This window comes from Macaca mulatta, chromosome 6 (genome assembly GCF_049350105.2).
Source record: "Macaca mulatta isolate MMU2019108-1 chromosome 6, T2T-MMU8v2.0, whole genome shotgun sequence".
Taxonomy (NCBI): Eukaryota; Metazoa; Chordata; class Mammalia; order Primates; family Cercopithecidae; genus Macaca; species Macaca mulatta.
The window spans coordinates 140,852,706-140,867,881 of NC_133411.1; the positions used below are offsets into that span (position 1 = coordinate 140,852,706).

General features: G+C 39.1%; 1 protein-coding gene across 1 annotated transcript in view; it reads right to left on the bottom strand.

The window, feature by feature from the left end:
- MEIKIN (meiotic kinetochore factor) overlaps nt 1-14,256 on the bottom strand; it is a 126,889-nt gene extending 112,633 nt beyond the window's left edge. Inside the window, exons 1-5 of the mRNA XM_001097685.5 lie at nt 13,993-14,256; nt 13,771-13,864; nt 13,285-13,372; nt 11,250-11,310; nt 1,780-1,908 (exon numbers count right to left, since the gene is read on the bottom strand). Of these exons, the coding sequence (XP_001097685.4) occupies nt 1,780-1,908; nt 11,250-11,310; nt 13,285-13,372; nt 13,771-13,864; nt 13,993-14,098 (478 nt within the window). The 5' untranslated portion in view covers nt 14,099-14,256. The remainder of the gene's footprint in view (nt 1-1,779; nt 1,909-11,249; nt 11,311-13,284; nt 13,373-13,770; nt 13,865-13,992) is intronic.
- Nucleotides 14,257-15,176: the final 920 nt, after the last annotated feature.

Sequence of the window (15,176 nt, forward strand, 5' to 3'; positions counted from 1 at the left end):
TCTGAATTTTACACAAAGGGAACTGGTCCATATACTGCTGTTGGTGTGCCCATAAGGAGTAGGCAGGACCATGGCTTCCTGTTTCAACATCTTGGCGACAGCATTCTCACACTTTGTTTTGCTTTGATATCTCTTTTTAATGTTAGAGGCTTTACTCAGAAGTCTGGTGATCCTTGGCTCTCTGTTCATATTTAAAAGTGGGTCCTAAAAGGCTAAGTGGTATCCCTATGGCCTAGGTGGGGCTTGTCACGTAGTTGGCTTCACTGTAGGGTCTTCTGCCTGGTCCATTTCATTGAGGACTCCTGAGGTCAGTATCTTTAGATATTTTCTTCTGGGGTACTCAGTTCCTGAGAAAATAATCTTTCATTTTGTCAACAGAAGGTTCAAGTCTGGGAAGCTGACAAGAAAAATGGGCTGCTGGGGTAGGGTGGAAATAAGCACTGGGTGAGCAGATCCCATAATTTAGGACGTACACTTTTACTTAATTTCCTCTTCCAAATTCAGTACATTATCTGCAGCAGTCAGCTTTGGCTGACAACCAAAAAATCTCAGTGGCACAAAATGAAAAGCATTTATTTTTTGTTTCCATGTCTATTAGTTGGCTCAGGTAACTCAGATTACAAGTCTGCAGATCAGCTGGGGCAGCTCTCTAAAGTGAGCTGTTTGCCTGGGCTGCTCCAGTCTGTTACTCTCATTCTGGGGTACCATGAGAGAGGCAGAAGCTAATTAGGATACATTCTCATGATAATGGCAAAAGTGCAAGAAGACAAGCCCAACCACTTAAGCAATTTGAAAGCTTTTCTTAAATTGTGTTTGTTGCAGAAAGCAAGTGACATGGCCAATCCCAAAGCCAGAGAGTAGAAAAGTACACTCCACCCATTATGAGGGTAAATAATACTACAGAGAAATGAATAATTGAGACTGACATTTCAAAATACCACAGTATCCCTGCTATTAACAGTACCTAGTATTCTCCAGTCTGGAGTCCCTGTTTCAAAATATTCTAAAGAATAACTCTACAGGCTCCCTTTGAGCAGGAAAGGAGCAGTTAACCACATCTTTCATGTTTTTGACATCTATTTACAAGTATTTGGCACAATCAAATTATGAGCTTTTCTGTGACACTATAGTGCAAACTGGCTTGTTTCTGGGGTATTCACATTGTTGGTTTAGGACTCTGCTTTCTTAGGTCTGCTGCATCAGACCATCTGATTAACCTTCCAAACTTTGTACTTTTCTTTTTTCCAATTATCTTTGTCCTTATGAGTGTATTACTTTAAAGAAAAAGCCGTTTTCTGCCATTGTAAGATTGTAGAGTAAGGCATGTATTTGATCTGCCATCATTAACCAAAGGCTATATTTATATGTATAATAAATGTAAGTAACTCTTAATTTGTGAAGAAAATTCAAGCAGGGAGTTGGCCTAGCTAACACTTAAGTTATTTGCTGAAAAGTAAGATAAGTACAGGAAAAAAAAAGATAACACATGGTTCAAGGGAATAAGTACACATTCATTAGGTGCAAAATTGATTAATAATTGGATGTGCGTTACATATAAATGCTAAATGACATTTCTTCATTCTTCCTTGATCTGAGGGCTTTTGCTCTATTAGTCCTATGTGACTAGGAATGAAACACAACAGGTAATGGTCAAGGAAGTGAGGTGTTGGTGAGGAAGAGGAGTATGCCTTCTCAAAAGGGACATTTATTCAGGAGGATTTGTGGACAAAGGAGTAATTTCTACAGTAGAGCAATTTAAGGTTGGAATTACTTTCTCACCTAAATAATGTGATTTTCTGAACAGTTCAGGTGATGGAAAGCTCTCTTCAAAACTCTTGTATTCTGCATAAGAGTCTGTTAATGAATAGCTCAGAGGAGAACTGGCCATACCATGGTGCAAACTTAATCCTGTAAAATAAAGGAACAAACAAAATGGATAAATGTTTTGATACAAAACAGATGTGAAATCCTAAAAATTGAAATGTATGGAAATGTACATGCTTAGTTACATATTATTACTAGAACATAAAACTGCTTCTACATACAACTAAAAAGGCATAATATTTTAAACTATTTTAATTTGATCTTGGATAATCATTCTATTTTTGATGGTGATAAATTTGTTATAATCCTCTTTTGTTGTTTTTCAAAGTTTTACAACTTACTCCTTTTCTCTACTTTGGGGTCAGTTGTGATTTTTGGCTCAAAAATTTAAGTTTTTTTTTTTTTTTTTTTTTTTTTTTTGAGACCGAGTCTCGCTCTATAGCCTAGGCTGGAGTGCAGTAGCGCGATCTCGGCTCACTGAAGCCTCTGCCTCCCGGGTCCTGGTTCAAGCAATTCTCTTGCCTCAGCCTCCCGAGTAGCTGGGATTACAGGAATGTGCCACCATTCTGGCTAATTTTTTTTTCTTTTTTTTCGTATTTTTAGTAGAGACGGGGTTTCACCATGTTGGCCAGGCTGGTCTTCAACTCCTGACTTCATGATCCGCCTGCCTCAGCCTCCCAAAGTGCTAGGATTACAGGCATGAGCCACCGTGGCCAGGCAAAATTTAAGTTTTATATATAAGTAACCCACTAATTGTAAGCTAACTAGCCGAGGAAAGGGTGATTCTAGTTATTTCATCTAAAAAACAATGAGCCTACACATACACAAATAGATTAAAATAATTTAATAAGAGAGCATGGAAATAGACTCACACATAAATAAGCAACTGATTTTTGACCAATATGTAAAGGCAATTCAGTGGACAAAGGATAGTCTTTCAAACAAAATGTGCTGGAACAACATAATAATAAACAAAATAATAAAATAATAAATAAAATAATAAAATAAAATAATAAAACTTGCACTCATACCTTCCATCATGGAAAGAAATTAACTCTAAATGCATCATAGATCTAAATGTAACTCCTAAAACTCTAAAACTTCTTTAAAAAAAAAAAAAAGGGAGAGGCCGGGTGCAGTGGCTCAAGCCTGTAATCCCAGCACTTTGGGAGGCTGAGGCGGGTGGATCATGAGGTCAGGAGATCGAGACCATCCTGGCTAACATGGTGAAACCCCATCTCTACTAAAAATACAAAAAGAAATTAGTCGGGTGTGGTGGCGGGTGCCTGTAGTCCCAGCTACTCAGGAGGCTGAGGCAGGAGAATGGCATGAACCCATGAGGCGGAGCTTGCAGTGAGCCAGATTGCGCCACTGCACTCCAGCCTTGGTGATAGAGCGAGACTCCATCTCAAAAAAAAAAAAAAAAAAAAAAGGAGAAAATTGTAACACCGAGTTATGTGAAGAATTTTTTTATTTAACACTAAAAAAGATTCATAAAACAACAGCACTGATAATTTGGACTTTAGCAAAATTTAAAACTTCCCTTCAAAAGAGACTATTAAAAGACAAGCTATAGGCTGGGTGCAGTGGCTTATGCCTGTAATCTCAGCACTTTGGGAGACCAAGGCAGGCAGATCACGAGGTCAAGAGATAGAGACCATCCTGGCCAACATGGTGAAACCTCATCTCTACTAAAAATACAAAAATTAGCTGGGCGTGGCATCATGTGCCTGTAGTCTCAGCTACTTGGGAGCCTGAGGCAGGGGAACCGTGTGAACCCAGGAGGTGGAGGTTGCAGTGAACCAAGATTAAAATTGGCCACTGAACTCCAGCCTGGTGACAGAGTGAGACTCAGTCTCAAAAAAAAAAAAAAAAAGAGACAAGCTACAGATAGGGAGATAACATTTGCAAATGGACTGAAATCCAGAATGTAAAGAACTGGCTTGGCACAGTGGCTCATGCCTGTAAAGACAGCACTTTGGTATGCCAAGGTGAGAAGATCATATAAGCCCAGGAGTTTTGAGACCAGCCTGAACAACATAGTGGAACCCTGTCTCTACAAAAAAAAAAAAAACACGAAAAACCAGAATATAAAGAACCGTGAAAACTCAATAATAAGAAAACAAATCCTCAATAAGAAAATGGACTATATATTTGAAGAGAGAATCTTCCCAGACTCAGAGGTCTTAAAGTTATTCCTATGGGAGTGGACTAGAATGAAGAACTGTCCAATAAATGATGGTGACAGAACATAGTACTAAAAGTTGAGAAGAACCAGAGATTTGGTAAGAAAAGGGAAAATGTGCTCTGCTATATTTAGTCTGCATTTATTAAACATTTCCAATATGACAAGATAGAGATCAACACTGATAGAAACTAGTTGCGGGGGTCAGGGGTGGTGAGTAAGAGATCACAGGGAAGCATTGTTCTGAAAACCTATTATTTCCTGCCCTGGAACTAACTTACACCTATCTCTGCTCATCCATTACCTACCTGAGACAACTACCTCTTTGTCCTTCCTCCCAAGACCTCACCGCAACTTTTTCTCCTATGCCAACTCCCTTGTTAAAAATGAGAACTGTTTTCTACCTGGACATCTTCTCCAGCCGCCACTGCAACACTTAAATTGACTGACTCAATCTACCATCCTTCTCCATATCCTCAACTGTCAGAGTAGTAGGCTGTCTCTCTGAGCATCCTTTGCTTTCCCTTCCCCAACTGCCCTAGAGTGTCCTGTCCCTGTCCTAGCTAACTTTTATCCTTCTCACACTGTCTTCATCCTTCCCATCCACATGTTATATCTATCCTGCCTTCCATTCCTCAAAATTTAATGAATACCCCTCATAGCTGAGCTATCCTTAACACTAAGCCCCAGAACTGGAGCTGGGCATAAATAAGGAAAGCCCACCATCTGGGTAGTTGAGTAGAAAAAATAATAAATGTTAATATTGTATCAGTGGGAGGCTGTCCCTGGTGTCACAAGTTAGAAATGTAAATGCAATTAAAAAATATATTTTTATCAAATTGTTCATTGTTAAACTGACAAATAGTTCTACAAAGCTTATAGCAAAAACTGAAATCTCTTGTCTCATATCTCCCCATCATAATTTTCTACCCTCTAGAGACAATTCCTTTCAACTCTATTAATGGTTTCTTTTGATAGGCACCTCCTTTACATTTCTAAATTAAATGCATTCAATGTTTCTATTATTATGACTATTCAAATATACTCATAGCCAAGCCCTATACTGTGAGCCACATTCATCACCTTTTTGCTACAATTTCTTTTCCTTTGTTACCTAATTTTAAAATTTGTTTTCTAAGTACTTTATTAAGTATTAATACTAAGTACCATTTTGTTCCAACTTTTTTTTTTATTTCTTTTTGAGACAGAGTCTCACTCTGTCACTCAGGAGTGCAGAGTGGCAGGATCTTGGGTCACCGCAACCTCTGCCTCCCAAGCGCAACTGATCCTCCCACCTCAGCCTCCTGAGTAGCTGGGATTACTATTGCTAAACTACTAAGCCTGGCTAATTTTTTTGTACTTTTAGTAGAGATGGGATTTTGCCATGTTGGCCAGGCTAGTCTCAAACTCCTGAACTCAAGTAATCCACCCACCTTGGCCTCCCAAAGTACTGGGATTACAGGCGTAAACCATGGTGACCGGCCTTGTTCCAACTTTTTCCAAGAGTTTAAATTTCAATACTTTAAAAATACTTTAAAATACTTTTTTAAAAAAACCAGGTTATCTATTTTTTATTTTCCTCCCTCTCTCCCTCTTCTTCTTTCTTCTTTTTTAAAAAAGTATAGCTATTGGAGATCTCAATCCATTTGCTCAAATTTGGACTGTTTGTCCTCTATACATCCTACACAGTTGTCTTCTTAGGAGTTCCCTTTACCATTATCCTAAGAAATTCACATATTTCCTGTATTAGATAAGAGCCTTTGATTCCTAGATCCCATGATTTCTTCTTTATTGATTTATTTCCTGGTTTTCTTGGAACATCTGCTTCATTTCCGAGAAAAGGTACAAAGAAGATGTGTCTAAAAATTCCTTTATCCTAACACTTGAGTGACAGTTTGGCTGGGTAAGAATTCTAGGTTAGTATATTTAAGAGACTGATTCAATTTTTTGATGTGTGACAGCTTTTAAACCTCACTGTTCCCTCTTCCCCTTTCCACCTCACATCTGGGTGACAAGACAGCGTTAGTGGTCCATCTTTTGGCAATGGTAGCAAGTTCAAACCATGCACAGGAAACCTCAACCTGGTCCGATCCTCTAAACATCATGAAAACTCCAGGCCAGGTCTCCTTCCCCTTCATTCTCAAGTCATTTGCAGTCCTGCTTGGAGTCATCTTTCTCCCCAGAAAGGCTCATTATATGAGTAATATACCTTATACCTTTCCATATCTTCTTGGTGCGTAGATGGCATAATCAGTGTTGAAATCCAGGACACCTCTTGAATGGGAGTCCATCTTGACTCTGCAAAATCAGTGTTCTTCAGAATTCTGAATACATTTTTCTCCCCACCACATTCTACCTTCTGGAGTTGTTCTTCAGAAGTCCAATGCCATTGATATTCTTGATTGTTTATTGCAATTGATTATTTTTTCTCTGGAAAACTAATAAATTTCTCTATCTTGAGGATTTAAAAATTACATAATGTTGTAACTTGGTATGGTTTTTTTTCACTTATTGGGGTGAGCACAGTTTGCACCGTCCAAATTTGGCTCTCAGTATCTCTGTTCATATTCAGAATTTGAATGGCTCTTTCAGTAAATAGACTCATGAACATTTTTAATTCTAGGAAAATTTCTAGCTTTGTGTGTTTAATAATTTTCCTTCTGTTTATAATGTCTGAACTACTGTTTTTTAGATGTTAGAATCATTGGACTCATCTTCTAATTATTTTTCTTGTTAAAATAACTTTATTGAGATATAATCACATGCCATAAAACTCACCCTTTTTTTTTTTTTTTTTTTTGAGACGGAGTCTCACTCTCTCGCCTAGGCTAGAGTGCAATAGTGCGATCTTGGCTCACTACAGCCTCCGCCTCCCAGGTTCAAGCAATTCTCCTGCCTCAAAAATTCCGAGTAGCTGGGATTAGAGGTGCACACCACCAAGCCCGGCTAATTTTTTGTATTTTAGTAGAGACAGGGTTTCACCGTGTTGCCCACGCTGGTCTCGATCTCCTAGGCTTAGGCAATCCACCCACCTCGGCCTCCCAAAGTGCTAGGATTACAGGCACAAGCCACCGTGCCTGGCAAAAACTTACCCTTTTAAAGTGTACAATCAGTGGGTTTTTTTGTAGACTTATGGAGTTGTGTCCCGACTGACACTATTTCTATCCTTTATCTTCTCTTTCATGTTTGTTCAACTTTTTGGAATATTTCCTTAAATTTATCATCCAATTCTACAGAATGTTTTCTGATTTCATATTTTTATTTTTTAATGAATTTTTTGTTCTGAATGCTTTTTATAGGAGACTGCACTTGTTTCATGGACACAACATTCTTTCAACATCCTGAGGATATTAATGAAACTGTGGCTTTTTAAAAGATTTCTTTTTCTTGTATTGTTGCCCTTCAAGTTTCTTTTATTTAGTATCTATTATTTTAAATGTTTACTTTAAATGTCTGGTAATTCTTGAATGTTCAAGAATGAGGTACCAAAATGGCATCATAACTGGGGCATAGGAAGAAGTGGATTTTACTGAAGAGTATTTAGACGGGGACCAGGCCATACTACCAGAACGCAGATTCCACAGTCTTTTCCTGGGCACAGAAGTTTCCAAAAGAGGAATCCTTTAATCTTCTAGTTGGAGTGTATTTGCCTGAATGCATAATGGGTCTGGGGATTTCACATCAAAATATACAGACTTTCACTTAATTCCCTTTCCTCCCCGGCCACTGCTAGTTTTCAGTACAATATCCTTGAATCCAGACCCTCTGCTTCAATGTCTTAGACTAGCAGGGTGGGAAGAAGCATAGTTTCCTGGCCACAGTGTGTTAAGGAAAGGATCAAAGCATCTAACTGTTACTTTTGAAGATTCCAAAACATCTTATTTTAAATATTTCCTCCAAGAATATGTAATGCCTCTAATTCCTGAACCTTTAGCCTGAATCACTTTGTTTCTTGGTTTGTCTCTACTCTAGACACCTAGTTTTTCAGTTTTTTTTTTTTTTTTTTTAAGATCTGTTAGGTCAATTATAATTCATTAATCTACCTTCCAGATTCCAAACTTTCATTAATTATCTCTTGCCAGCTGAGGTCTCTTCTTTGAACCTATGGCTTTACAACATTTTTATGCCTTTATTGATATTTTAGTAGGGTTTCAGAAAAGAGAAATGTGTATTCAATCTTCAACATTAAATATAAAATCCTTAATTAATTTTTCAACGTGTTATAAAGTTACTAGATTCCAAGGTAGAATTAAAACAATAAATCATATATTAACTAGAATTCTGTGGGCTGCTCAAAACTTAGCCCATCACAGTGTTTTATTGTGGGAAAAAGTATTTCAAGTTTCAAATATCAGCAAATGAACTTTTAGAATACAAGTAGTTTGTAAGTTAGAGACAGTTTATTTTCTATTTTCTATTTCCTTATACCTTTCACATGTCAACTTGATAAACCTAGTAATCAAGGACATTTCTCATATATTTAAACTATGATTTTAGAAAATGCTGATTATGGTTAAATGGTATTTTCTCTAAATAGAGTACAAGACCCATCCAACAAGCATTTGAGACATTCAACAATTATTTGAACCTGTATTATCTTTGAAACTGTATTCCAAGCATGGGATAGGAAGATAAAAGATAGTGCTAATTTTCAGTGGCTTTAGAGTCATTTTCCTCTTTTTCAAGAGTTAAAGACAGACAAAAACAATTACACTGTGGTTTTGAGTCTTTTGGCAGAAGTATACAGAGTGCCACAGAACTACCAGGATAGAACAAGTCACCTAGAAAAAGAGAAGTCAGAAGAGGCTTCCCAGGAGAAATGGCTCCTGAATTTATTTTTGAAAAAGTTAATAAGGCAAAGAAGGGAGAGGAAGGAGAGAAAAGCATTTCCTGAGCACCTCCTATGTCCTTTTGCACTGCATTCTAGGAAATATTCCTCTAGTCTTATTTTCTAGCTCACTAATTTTAGTTGAATTAATTCCAATATTAGACTCCTTGGTTAAGTTTTTAATTTGATAATATTTTTAGTTCCCAGGGACTATAATTTTTTTCATAGCAGCCTGCTATATTATGGATTCAGTGGCCTCTTGTATCTAGAGATACTTAGTTTTGTGCCATTTCCTCAAATGTTAGTTCTATTTGTTGCATTTGTTGCCTCTTTTCCTTGGAACTGGTTTTCTTCAAAAGTCTGGATATTCCTGGTTGCCTTATTCATGTCTCTGAGAATCTGTTTATATGGCAGTAAGTAAAAATTCTGAAACAGTGGCTTGCTTCTGGAGATTTCGGAAGAGTGATAAGACATTCTGGGAACTTGTGTTCTAGGTGGGGATGTCCTGTATTTTTTACATACTGTAGGTTACATGGGGGCACTGCCCTGTCTGGCCAGTGTCCACACTGGAAGTCTGCTGTATCAGAAGTCTCATGGTTCAGAGAGCCATACTAACTTTATTATGCAGTTAACAAACATAAGAATTGACTACCTCTTTTAGTTTTTTCTTCCTCTGCTATCCTTGTGGCAATATGCAGTTACTTCAGACTCTCCTCTGTTTATCAACTCAGCCCCAACATTTGACCCTTAAAAGCCAGCCCCCCTGATAGTTCACTTTGCTTGGGAGTAATTCTCAGGGTTTTCTCCTGGCAGCAGGCACTGGTAGCTGCCACAGTTTCCAATATAAGAAGGGGATAATGAAAAAGGGACCAGATATTTCAAATGTAGTTCTTAATCCATCACCTTGACAATTCCTTCAAGATCTCTTTTTTTTTTTTTTTTTTTGAGACGAAGCCTCGCTCTTGTCCCCCAGGCTGGAGTGCAATGGCACAATCTTGGCTCACTGTAACCTCCGCCTCCCAGGTTCAAGTGATTATCTTGTCTCAGCCTCCCAAGTAGCTGGTATTACAGGAGCCTGCCACCATGCCCAGCTAATTTTTGTATTATTAGTAGAGATGGAGTTTCACCATTTTGGCCAGGCTGGTGTAGAACTCCTGACCTCAAGTCATCCACCTGCCTCGGCCTCTCAAAGTGCTGGGATTACAGGCGTGAGCCACGGCGCCTGGCCAAGATCTCTTTCATTACAGTCTTTTGCATTTACTGATCAAGGGTTTAGAGTATTTCTAGGATACTTTTACCTCTGCAGTGTTTTGTGTTTTTTTTTTTTTTTTGCTCTTGATATGTTCATCAATTTTGTCTCATTTGCTTTTAAGAATTCCTCTATATTTCCAATGTGCTGGTGGCATCCTTGTTTTCAAAATAACTTTGATTATACTGATATGTAGATGGCTCACCAATTTCTATCTCCAGCCCTCCATATCCAACTACCTGGTGGATATTGCTACTTAGCCATCTTAAATGCACTCATAACTTAATATACTAAAAACTGAATTTTCAGTCTTTTCCTCAAACCAGTTTTTCTTTCAGTGAATGACACTACCTTGTATCCAGTTATACAAGCCAGAAATAGTAGTCATCTTTGACACCTCCATCTCCTTCACTCTTCATTTGCCAAATCCTGTCTCATTACCTCAAATAGCCATCACATCAGCACCCTTCTTTCCATCTCCAACGTCACCACCCTAGAAGGCGCCATTATTTCTCCACTAAACTACTTGAACAGCCTATTAACTACACTCCTGATTCTTTCCAGTCCTTCTTCCACACTGCAGCTAAAATGATCATATCATTCTCTATTAAAATGACTTCAATGACTTTCTGCTGCTCCAAATATAAACATTAATATTTCTGATATGGAAGACAAAGCTATGCAGGGCCTCAAACTGGTTGTCTAATCCTGTCTTATACTCACATTTCCTCCTACTCTCTGTACTGCAGTCATACCAACCTTCTTCAGTTACTCAACGCATAATGCTTAGTCCCATGTTAGAGCTTCCCTCTGCCTGAATTTCTCTCTACTCATCTCTGCATAGTTAATTTCTACTCTCCTTCAGATCTCAATTCAATTACCATTTCCTCATGGAAGTCTTCCCTAATTTCTCTAAATAAACTCAAATTAATCACATTCAAGTCAATCCCTTTTATAGTACTTATCACAAGTAATTTCACATTTACTGGCATGTGCTTAAAGGCTTTAAGGATGAGATCTATAGCACAGTCAGAAGGATTCACTTTGGAGTAGGAAAAAGATACCTCTTCCACTGAGATGGGAAGATGAGGACAGATACAGATGGATGCTTATGTTTGGAGGAAAGACAGAAAGCTGAGGGAGTTCACATCTGACAGTCTTACCTGATACTAGTTCACTATTTGATGAACTACTATCAACCTGGAGGTCGTCAGTAACTGATTCCTAAGTGAAATAAGAATTAAAGCTATAGCAAAATTATGAGATTGACCATTTCTATATTATAATCTTGTACATTGATTTATTTTAGAAAAATGAAAACATCAACTTTGTATTTGTTTCATATATATAATACATTCATTCAGTTTATTGTTCAGATGTAATCTGGTATTTAATATTAAATCTAAAAATAAATATTAAACTATAATACTATGAACACATCTTGTAATCAACAATATGCTAGTCAACTAACTACTGTGGGATGACAGCAAATAGAAGATAGAGGTGAATGTTTTTCTGGTTCCCTAGTGGGGAGGGGCTTTTTTTCCATCTATAGAGGCAAATATATAAATCAAAAGAAAAGACTAGTAAGTATAAAATACTAGAAATAAAATTAAAGGCAAGTAAACAAATATGGAAACACTGGTTATATATGTGTGTAGAAAAGCATAACTATCTTTAATATTTAATAGACATTTAACAAAAAAGTACAAATGGCCAATAATTTGAGGAAAAAAAGTATCAACTTCCCTAGCATTCAAGAAATGAAAAGTAAAAACCATGTTACTTTTCATCTATCTATCTATCTATCTATCTATTTCACATATACACACACACATATATATAAAAGTCTCCAGTAAGATGGTGCTGATTTATCAACATAAATAAAAAACTTGAAGCATGATCCAACCTGTGATCCACTACAAAGTATTTATCTTAGGGTAACAATGTGAGGTACACAAAAAACTTCTGTAACAGAATGTCTGGAGATCAATAACAGCAAAACCTAGGAAACAATCTCAATTTCCCAACCACAGGGAAACAGTAATACAAATTACAGTATATCTATCTACAAGACAAAACACTATGAAGACACTAAAAGTCATATTTTTGAAGACTAATGTATGGGGATATACAATAAGACAACTTGTAATTTTTTTTCAAGCACAGGAAAAAAAGGAACAGAAACATATAACAATTTGAAGAAACTTTCAAAACACTATTTTTTCATAGTATAAATACTCTACAAGGACTACTTTACACTGTTAAACCATGGGCTAAAAGCCTTTTTAAAAAATGTCTTGTGTTGAAACTGCCTTCCCCCAAAAACATGTCGTAAAGAAATATTAAGTTAAAAAAAAAATAGAACTTGGCCAGGTGCGATGGCTCATGCCTGTAATCCCAGCACTCTGGGAGGCCTAGGTGGGTGGATCACTTGAGGTCAGGAGTTTGAGACCAGCCTGGCCATCCTGGAGAAACCTCCTCTATACAAAAATTAGCTGGGTGGTGGTACGCGCCTGTAATCACAGCTACTCAGGAGGTTGGGGCAGGAGAATCGCTTGAACCCGAGAGGCGGAGGCTGCAGTCAGTGAGCCAAGACTGTGCCACTGCACTCCAGGCTGGGTGACAGAGCAAGACTCTGTCTCCAAAAAAAAAAAAAAAAAAAAAAGGAACTTGACTATGAAGTTTAATGTTAAAGTGAGATGAGTTACAAGCAAGTTTTAAAATCTGAGTTTCCCTAAATTAGTGCTGTACAGCTTTAAAATATACTACAGAATTCATATTAAATACAGCACATCAAGAAGTTATAAACTATTCTAATGAATAAACATTAGAATGCTCTGTAAACCCTTAGTAATGAATGTTTCCAGTTGTTAACGGAAAATCAAATGGAAAACATGATAAAAGGAGTTATTAAGTAACATTTTGTATTTGTCATACAGAAAATTCACCAATTATGGACGTTTCTCCAAAAACGTGTCAAGGGAAAGAGAAAAACAAAAATGCATGACTATGAATCTACCCAAGTCAGAAATTCAAGGCCCTGTCTAAATACACATCAGTGTTTATAAAAATACTGGCGAGCTATTTAACATCTACTGAACAAAGCCCATTTTATTATTTCATCCGGAGATAACATCAGGTACTGATAGTCTCTACACTAAGTGTATCCAAGGAATAAAAGAGAAACATACATACACTCAACGGTGCAATCTTCTCATCCTGGGTGTCTTCACTAGACCTATTTTCTTGCAGACTTTTCTCTCCTGTAACTCTTAAGCGAGGGCTAACAAACAACACAATTAGTTTGCACCGTCTGGATTTGGCTCTCCACATCTCTGTTCAGACTGTTTAGAATCTGAAAGGCTCTTCAGGGACATCTTTAGGAAGAAGTAAGGACCAGAGTGGTGACTTGCACCAAAACCCAAATGCAGTGAACAATCTTACAGCTCAGCGACCAATTTATCTCACTTCCTTTTACATAAATTGGCAAGCCTTCCCCTTTTTAAAAATAAATCTTCCTGAAGTCAAATTTTGGGGTCCATGTTCTTAGAAGAGCAAAACCAGAGTACTGTATTTGTTTTGTTCCTTGACTGTTAGAATAAAAGGCTACTAGCAGAAAATCCGGCTGGAAGGTTTCTGAGGCAGCTAGCAAGGGTGGGGCTGTTATTCCAGCCTACATACCTGGGCAGCCCAGAGCCGCTACTTCCCTGCCTGCTCCACTCCGCTTTCTCTGCAATCTTCGACAAGCCGTGCACCTTGCCTTTTCTCGTCGAACCTGAGAGAGGGCGGCACGTTTCAGGGCAAGAAACCCGGGGCCCGAGGCCTAGCACCGCCGCCCGTCCCCAGTACCATCCCGCAGGGCAGCTTGGCTGAGCTTACGGTGGGCGAGCCTTGAGCCTGTACCTGGTGGGGCCTCCGCGTTCGCGGGAGAGCCTAGGTCTGGCGTCGGGGTGAGATTGAGCCTCTGACCCGCCCGCTTTTTGCGGGTATAGACCCGTAGCGGCCACATTGCTATCCCACCCTACCCCCAGGCCTTGGGTGCCTCTGGACCCTCGATGGCCTGCCTTCCTGAGGATTAGGGCTAAGTCGCAGGGAGTCAGCGTCCAGGCGAGGCCCGCAGAGCAGCCCCACAGCAATTAACCCAGCGAAAGCAAAAGCCCCAGAACTGGAGCCGCTGGGCCTCGCTCCCGCCTTTTTATGTCCGTGAGGCCGCGCAGAGGCTTCTGGGAAAACGGAGGAACGCGGCAGCCGTCCAGCCCTCCTGTAGGGGCCCCGTGGTTACTGGGCCGCTGGCGCAGGCTCCCTGAACTCCAGCGAAAAGGGAATTTTTTGAAAAAAACTTCCTCGTCCTGAAAAAGGTTTAATTCAGCCCCTCCTCCTCGGTCTGAGCACTTAGGTTTCCCCTGTGGCTGCATGCTTAATTCAATTGGGCATGAAGGAGTAAAGGCCTTCCCTCCTTTGGGTGGGCCCAACACTTCCTCTGAGCGAGCTCTGCCTATCACCACTGCATAAGGCCTTAGTAATGGAGTTTTAGACCACCAGCACAGGCAGTCTTGTGAGGGGTCGGCCTCAGTGCAGGAAGGTCACAAAGAGGACTGAATGCACCTTAAAGTGACGAGGAGCTTCTCCCCGAGGTATCAACTTCAGTCCCCTGGGCCTCCAACTTACTGGGAGGCTATGGTAATTAAGAGTCTAACCAAGCCTCTGAAGATCCCGGGCTCTAGGAGGCTGCTTCTGGACGACAAACAGAATCCCTTAGCCTATGTCCAGGAGCCATCTCTAGACATTTGGGTATCCTTATGGTTAAGGTAGAAGATTCCATAGGGACTCTCCTCCTTGTGCCCTGGGCCTCAACTTGTTGCTGCACTAGACCAGTCAGTTTCTTCTTCTTCTTCTTCTTCTTCTTCTTCTTCTTCTTCTTCTTCTTCTTCTTCTTCTTCTTCTCCTTCTCCTTCTCCTTCTCCTTCTCCTTCTCCTTCTCCTTCTTCTCCTTCTCCTTCTCCTCCTTCTTCTTCTCCTTCTTCTTCTCCTTCTTCTTCTTCTTCTTCTTCTTCTTCTTCTTCTTCTTCTTCTTCTTCTTCTTCTTC